The sequence below is a fragment of the Mastomys coucha genome, chromosome X, assembly GCF_008632895.1.
Source record: "Mastomys coucha isolate ucsf_1 chromosome X, UCSF_Mcou_1, whole genome shotgun sequence".
NCBI lineage: Eukaryota > Metazoa > Chordata > Mammalia > Rodentia > Muridae > Mastomys > Mastomys coucha.
Genome location: NC_045030.1, coordinates 154593454 through 154601642, shown reverse-complemented (window position 1 = coordinate 154601642; position 8189 = coordinate 154593454). Strand labels below are relative to the sequence as shown.

The following is an 8189-nucleotide window of genomic DNA, read 5'->3' as shown; positions in this document are numbered from 1 at the left end:
AGAGAGAGAGAGAGAGAGAGAGAGATGGAATCAGAATTAACAGTGTGTAAGGCAACCCGGACTTAGAAAAATATTGCACATTCTTGTTCATATGTGAACTCTAGCTTTGAATTTTCACATATGTGTGTTTAACTTAGGATTCTTATAGAAGTCAGAAAAACCAGGGGCCATGCAGGTGCTTTTAAAAGAAGGGACAAAGAATACAGGCGGCATGAAGGGGAAACAGAAAATAATTGAGCAAGAAGGATTAAGTGGGTTACAGGTTGGAGGGCAGGGTAGAAGAGAGAGTTTTCAGAGGTAACTAACACTAAGGACATTTGAAAAAGCCAGATGGAAAGCTACAACTGTACAAGCTTTCTGAAATATATAATATATATATAATATATTATATATATATATATAGTTCAAAAAAGGCCTCTCATAGACATGATAGGATATTAAATAAAAACTCAGTGCCAAGAAAGAATTACCTCTTTTGAAATGGTTGTTTAGTGGATCTTCACAGACCATTAAATATTATAACTGAGGCGATTACTATTGCTCTTGGTTATCAGCCAGAACTGATAAGACCCTACTTGCTAAAGATACCACATTGAGCATAGAAAAATATAGTGGTTCTGTCTATAAGCTACTGCTAGCTTTCATAGTCCTGGATGGTGCAATGTATACTATTAGGGAAGAAAAGTGATCACTGGTCTTACCCACATGTGAACACTGCAAACTACTATAATTATGGTCTGTCAAGATACATCCACTGTTACAATGGTGGTATGACTGGTAGGGAGTAACCAAACATTTTCTGATTGTATTTAAGCCTTCAGAAGATAGAACTCATGTTTGACATGTTAATGGGGCCAAGGACTTGAATCTAGGTAGGTCACAGGTCCTAGTGGAGAACCTACTATTATTCTGCTAAGTGGACATAGTATTAAACTCTTAAAAGATTATGCACATATTCTCAACTCTCCCTAGATAAGCTGCTTTTCTCAGTAGATGGAGATCAGCAGAGACCTGTAACTAATCAAGGTATAGAGAATGCTAGATTACAGAGTGCTAATAAGCCTAATTGGGAATCTATACTATATTGCGCCCTCAAGGTTAGGGATCATCTCAGAACAGGGGGCAGAGAGATTTGTTATGATCTGGAGGCAGTTGATAACTACAACAAAACAGTATTTTCTTGATATAATTTGGCAATTGTATATGTGAACTGACAACAGTTGTGACTTTATGCACAAGATCAAACTAAACAAAAATCCCAGAATGGGTATGAAAGAAGGTCTCACTCTGAATCAAGGAACTACTGGTAATTGATATTTGTGGGGAAGGGGGAGAGTTTATTTTCTTCAGGAATGCAGCCCTTCAGAGCCTATGCTCCAGTAGCATAGGCTACATGTATGCACATGCTAGCAGAACTATATGGACTCTGGGTTTAAACAACAACAACAATAATAGAGAGTAAAACCAACAAATTGGGAGGGAATAGTATAAATGTATAAGGAGATGGAGTGAGGTGGGGCTTAATCAAAAGACACTAAAAGCATATATGAAATTCTCAAGAAAAATCTTATTGCCTACAACAGTTCACTTAATTCATGCTATACTGAATGACAAGCTTCTAACACAAAGTACATAGCCAGCTCTTTTTAATCATGCATAGTAATGGACAATATTCTAAAATACTTGATTCTAGGCCATATCTGTTTCTTATGATAATTTAAGTACATCTTTCTATTCTTACTGCCAAAGTTGTAAACTTCTTGAAAACATCTGTTCTTAGGAGCACAACTATTCCTCATGACCATATTGTTGTTTTCTCACATTTGCTTACACTTTTCTTAGTTTGTACCAATGCAAAGCAGAATGGATAGGACCATTCTAAGTTCTTTTTTAATCCAAAGGAAAAAAAATGACAGTAGTACATTTCTGAAAGGAATGCAATTCTCAAGTGACCAAAGTAATAAACTAATTGTCAGATATGGGTAAATTTAACTTTCTACCCTCACCACCATCACACCAAGAAGAGCATATATCATAGGTGGTGACTGGGGCTTCTTCAATTCTGTGTGTATGAATGCTATTTACCTTTAGAGGCTCGCCTAGACTTTCTGGGAACCTTAGATGAGACAGGAGCAGAATGTTGAGTTTGCAGAAACAATCGTTTACGGCTTCTCTTTTCCTTTAGTTCCACACTTTCTGTTTTTCATTAAAAAAAAAAACAAGCTACATGTTACCATAGTCAATTTTTAATACTTTTGTATGGAGTATTTGCTTTCAGGTAATTTGTATACTATAATGCTACCAACCTGACAATTATTAGACTAACATAACAGGTTCACTGTATCCTATTAGGTATTTCTACTGAAATATGATATTAAAGACTTGGACCAGAGAGATGGTTCACCAGCTAAGAGCCCATATTGCTTTATCAAATCACTGGAGAAGGACCCACATCAGGCAGCTAAAAAATGTCTGTAAGCTCCAAAAGAGCTTTGGGATCTGTAGGCACTTTCATGCAAATACATTTATTATATATATATACATGCACACATATACACATAGAAATACATATATATACATATATGCACACATATACATACATACAATCTTTTGTTTCTGTGTCCATTTTCAATAATTTAGAACAATTTAGAGAAGTATATGTCTAAATTTCATTTAGTCTATGGCTGGCGGACACACTGTTTGATAAATTTCAGTACCTTATGACTACTGTACTTTCATGCAAGGACTTCCTGTATCATAACTTTTTTCAAAAGGATAACTTGGCAGATATACCAGAAGGGAGAAAACAGAAGGAGTAGTCCAAGTAGGAGATTACTTTACTAAACCAGAGAATGGTCCAATACCTGCATGGAATGAGGGAAGTGGAAAGAAAATGGAAGAGGAAGAGACAGGAGAGACTTTGCTAATGCAGAGTCAATAAAGTTTATGAGGAAAAATGAGAACAATCAGGAGGACTAGAAAATGAGTAACTAGAGATGATACACAAATTTTCTACCCGAGTGGAATACAAATCTGAACCACTGGACTAAGTTTAAGTATGTGATGGTATTCTATAGTTCCAGAACTGATAGGATTTGACCCGAAAACAATGAAGCCTTAATACCTGGAAATTTTAGATACTTTAAAGACACATATAAAGTTTGTTATAACAAGAACATGGTTATCTGCCATATTCAAATGAAAGAGTAAAAAACTTTATTTCCAAAATATTAGAAAGCCAGAAAGCTCAGACAGCTTTCTTACTGTACAGATTGGAAACAAGAATATCACCTTTGGTTCTATAGGACAATATCACACTCATCTTTTTATTCAGTCATCAGTTTGAGAGTGTTATGGAAGATAGGTAACAAGAGCTAATTTTGAGAAAAAACATTATTTATAATCTATGGGCTCAATAGTCTTTGCTTATTTCTTTAGATTAGTAATGTTAAAGGTATATCCCAACCTAACAAAAAAAATGGCTATCAATTAGTCACAAAGAAGCAAAACATAATGTATTAGCTTGGATTCTCAAGTTTATTAGGAATACAGTAAGAAATTAGTTTCTCAGTTTAAGTGAATAAAGTATAATTAGATAGATTTTTTTATTAGTTCAGAGTGGCTAAATGCTTGTGGAGGAAAGAGAAACTCTGAAATACCTACATTCTTTTCTAAGTGTAAAATGCAAAATAAAAACATATTAGGGGTCAGCAGATAAAGACACTTGCTATCCAAGCCTGGCGATCTGAGTTCAATTCTTAAAACCCATGTAAAGATGGAAGGAGAGAACTCAAGAACACACACACACACACACACACACACACACACACACACACACACACACACACTTTCTTAAATGAATAGTGTATATATGTTTAAAAACTTCTATTTCTTACCTGGTTTGCTTTGTTCAGTGTCTGTAGTTGGAGTATGAACATGAGCCTTATTACTGAAAGGCTGGCTACTCAAAAACTGATCACACTGCAGGCTGCTGCAGAAATTTTCAAGAAAGCGAAGTGCAAATGATGCACTATTCACTGAAGGGAGCTGAACAGTATGAACTTTCCCATCAAAGAAGGCTATGAAGTAGGAAAGAAATGTCAGTCATCAGTCATCTTATAGACAGATGAGAAATGCAATAACAGAAGAATCAATTCAGGAAATGTGCTTTAAGCTTACTTTTGGGTTTTGAAATTTAAAAAGGCATTGATAGCAATTTCTATTTAAAATATTTGTAAACAGGATAAAAATGGCTTGATTTACATTAACCTTTCTACTATAAACATTCAATGAGTACAAAAGTTATAGTAGTAAATAATGGTAGACACCAGCTACAAATTACGTCTCTCCTACTCCATTTTTTAAAAAAAATGTTTATGGTGTTAGATACTAAACTCAGGACCTTGTGCATGCAAGGGACACACACTACCTCTGAGCAACAATCTTGAGCCTTTTTACTTTACCTTCACAAGGTTTCTTTTTGAGTCACATTGTTCTTTAAAGCTTCTTACAAGGTACTATGCCTAAATAGCTAGCTTAACAGCTATTGTGGTGTCCCCATAACTGGGCTTTCTTGGCTATCCTCAGTGGAAAAAGATATACCTAGTCCTGCCATGACTTGAGGTACCAGTGTGGGTTGGTACTAATGGGGGACCTCACCCTTCTCAGAGGTGAAGTCTAAGAAAGATAGGGATAAGAGCTGTGTGAGGAAGGGGCTGGGAGGAGGGGGCTGTGGTTGGGATTTCGAGTGAATAAATAAATTAATTAATGTAAAAAGAATAGATCAACATACCAGTTACCATTTCTCCTCCTCTATCAACTGGCTTAAGAAACAGAAACACATCCTTGGCCTGAATGGCACAATCCACACAGGCCTGCACAGTCCGCTGGAGAATGACATTCACAGGGCCTGGGCCGAAGTGATCAGGTAGCTGCTGAACCTTCTGTGGATCCAGGTAGGGACCACAAACTCCATGTTTGTTTATATACACGCAGACTTGAGGGAAAATATATATGAATAATTAGATGAGATAAAATTATGTGAAAACATTACATAATTGCCATATCATACTCATGACTTCATTTAAGGGAAACTTAAATATAGATCAGATTAATAATCATGTCTGCTACTGAAAACATGCAAATATATTAACATGTTTATGTAAAATTACTGAACATGCATATAGTAAAAAATGTTTATCCAACATTTTAGAATATTATTCAAACTGATTATATAAAATTTATGACTGAGAAGACTTGGGCATCATAAAATCATTTTTAGTTTATTATTATAAGAAATGTTACAAAAACAAAAGAGTAGTTTCATGTCTTTCTTTAAGTTTTGATGTTTCTCCCAACTCCTCCTAGAGTTTCCCCCACCCTACTTCATGGTGCAAAAAACATACATTCCCTTTGAAAACTGGTCATCCTTATTCACTTATGACTATCTTGTAAATCACCAACAGTGTATGTGAATTGCATTTTCTAAAATAATCAAGTAACTTGAGGTATACATAATAGTAAATTCTAATGACATGAATTTTAAATATCAAAAGAAAAATGTTACTTCTATATATGCATAGGCTCGTTGAGAAAATTTTAAACTTTTTTCTTTGTACAAAATTTTCTCATTTATAATCATGGTATTAGTAAAGATATTTTCATCACAAAAATCAATTGAAAAACAATGTATACTAAAAAAAATTGCAGGTTTATTTTTCTTAAAATAAGAATATTTTAGCATATTAATTTGTACTAAAATCTTCACTGTGTTGAAATATGTGACAATTTGATTTGCCCCAACAGTTGAAGGAGGTATAGGCTCTGTCACAAAAATGAAATCATGATTAAACACTCAACCCAAAGTACTAATGTTACAGAGATACTCAGGAAGTAAAGCAAAAGAAGGATTTCATTATTCTGCCATCTGTCTACTACACATGTCGAACACCCCCTAGAGGAAATCATTGGAACTAGAATATTACCATAAACATACTGCTATAACTTATTGATGGGATATAAGTCTGAGAATAAAATTCATGTGTAACTTCATTACACATTATACATTATATCTCTGAAAAACAATATTTTGAAAAATAACTTCCTTTAAGTGAGAAAGAAAAATTGTAGGAAAAAATATAAGAGTATGAGGATGGCAATTAAGGATATAAAGAAGTAAAAGGACATACTTTTTTAAAAAAAACAGGAAGGGGTATAGAGAGATGGTTCAAATGATGAAGAGCACTGGCTGCTGTTTGCAGGGTTCCTGAGTTTGCTTCCTAGCATCCATACGGTAGCTTACAACTGTCTATTAGCTGTAGTCCCAGGGAATCTGATATCCTCTTCTGGGAACTAGACACACACACATGGTGCAGAGATACACAAGTAGGCAAAAAGCTCATACTTACAAAATAAAAATGAAAGAAAAATTAAAATAGGAAAAATTAAAAATGTATAGGAGTTCATAAAAAGGATTTGCTTTGGTCTGTGCTCTTTCAAATGTATAAAGAAATGAACTTAAAACCACCATGTCCTTAGACAGAAAAATTAATTTTCAAAAGGCATGACTTACCTTGGAAAACATATAATACAAAAATGACAAAATATTGTGAATAAAAAGAAGAATTTAATAATGACATTTAAAATGTGGGATATGGATTTTCAGGTGACATGGATTTAAATAGACAGGTTTTTTCTATCATTAAGCTAAACAATCAGTATAGGAAAATATATTAGTATTATACATATTTCCAGGACTTAAACAATACTGATATTAATGATAAACAATATGTAATTTTTATCACTATTTTGAAAATACTAATTTACCTGTAGACATGACTATTTTAGATGGCTCTTTAGGAGTATTATTGGATGGAGAACTTATTAGTGAACTTAAAGAAGCTGAAGATGTAGAAGAAACAACTGGAATAGATTTTTCCTGTTTAAAAAAAAGGTATGAAGAATAGTTATATACAAGTATATGTTTTGAAATGCATTAAAAAGTATTTTACATTAAATTTCAAGTTTGATTTTTCTTACCATTAAAGTATTAATGTTACTGCTTGAGAACAACCAGGTTATATATTTTATCATATACTTACAAATATTTCATATTCGTTTTTATAAAATTTAAATGTTTTAAGTAGAAATAACTGTATTTTAAAAGTAAGATGACACTATTTTGTTCCATATGGTGAGCATTTGCTGAAACAAAAGGTTCTGCTGATATCTCACTGAGATATTAGATGAGAAAGATAATATTGCTAAGATTTTTGCCTTTATATTTAGTATGCATATTTTTATAAACATTATATATTTAAATCATTTTAAAATTCTATTTTTAAAATCTTTGCATTTTAATTCAATAATTTAATCTATTAATGTTCAAAGTAACTATTATTAAATTTAGGTCTGAGTAAATCATTTTATTATGTGTTTTTTTATTGTTTCTTTTATTCTCTTTTTTGTTATTCTACTCATCCTATATTTTGAGGGATTATTTGAATTAAAATCCATTATATATACTTTGAAGTTTTTACATTAGACTAGACGTTCATCCATAACTTTCCATAGTTCACACAAAAAATTCATACTGTACCATTTTACATAAAATGCTGAAACTTAAATAGATCCTTATCCATCATACTCAGGCTTTAGTATATGGTTTATATATTTATATCTAAAATATAAACTTAAAAATTATTGTAAAAGTTTTACTTCATTATCTTCTTGCCCCAATCTATTCCTCCCTCTTTTCCTCCTAATTACATGATAAAAAAATCTCAACTTAGTTTTTTACATTAGATCCTATTTTATTCTCCAAGACATTTACTCTTTACTCTTCTATCATCAGTCAAAATTAGCTAAGTTTAATAGTGATAATTTTACTTTACATACTATTACTCCCGCTAGACCCTCAACTACAGCTCCCCTCTCTTCCTAGTCTTATTTCCTGCATTGACTGGCTTTGAAGATATACTGTGGTACAGTAAGTTCTTCATAAGCTGCTTTTGTTTCATCAAAATAGAAAACCTAAGACAAAGATTATACATTTAATATCTGAAAAAAAATGAAAAGAGAAAAAATAAACACCTCAGCATACTCTTAACAAATTGCTAAGCTGAAGCACCTAAAGAAATGTTCAACATCCTTAGTCATCAGGGAAATGCAAACCAAAACAACCCTGAGAT

The 8189-nt window shown here is 32.8% G+C and overlaps 1 protein-coding gene across 6 annotated transcripts in view; it reads right to left on the bottom strand.

Moving 5' to 3' along the window:
- The window catches only part of Scml2 (Scm polycomb group protein like 2), an 84339-nt gene that overhangs the window by 9845 nt on the left and 66305 nt on the right, over positions 1 to 8189 (bottom strand). For all 6 annotated transcript variants that reach the window (XM_031370499.1, XM_031370509.1, XM_031370517.1 and 3 more), the window contains 4 exons: positions 6826 to 6937; positions 4793 to 4996; positions 3897 to 4079; positions 2086 to 2196 (listed from right to left, as the gene is read on the bottom strand). In XM_031370499.1, coding sequence (XP_031226359.1) covers positions 2086 to 2196; positions 3897 to 4079; positions 4793 to 4996; positions 6826 to 6937 — 610 coding nt within the window. The remainder of the gene's footprint in view (positions 1 to 2085; positions 2197 to 3896; positions 4080 to 4792; positions 4997 to 6825; positions 6938 to 8189) is intronic.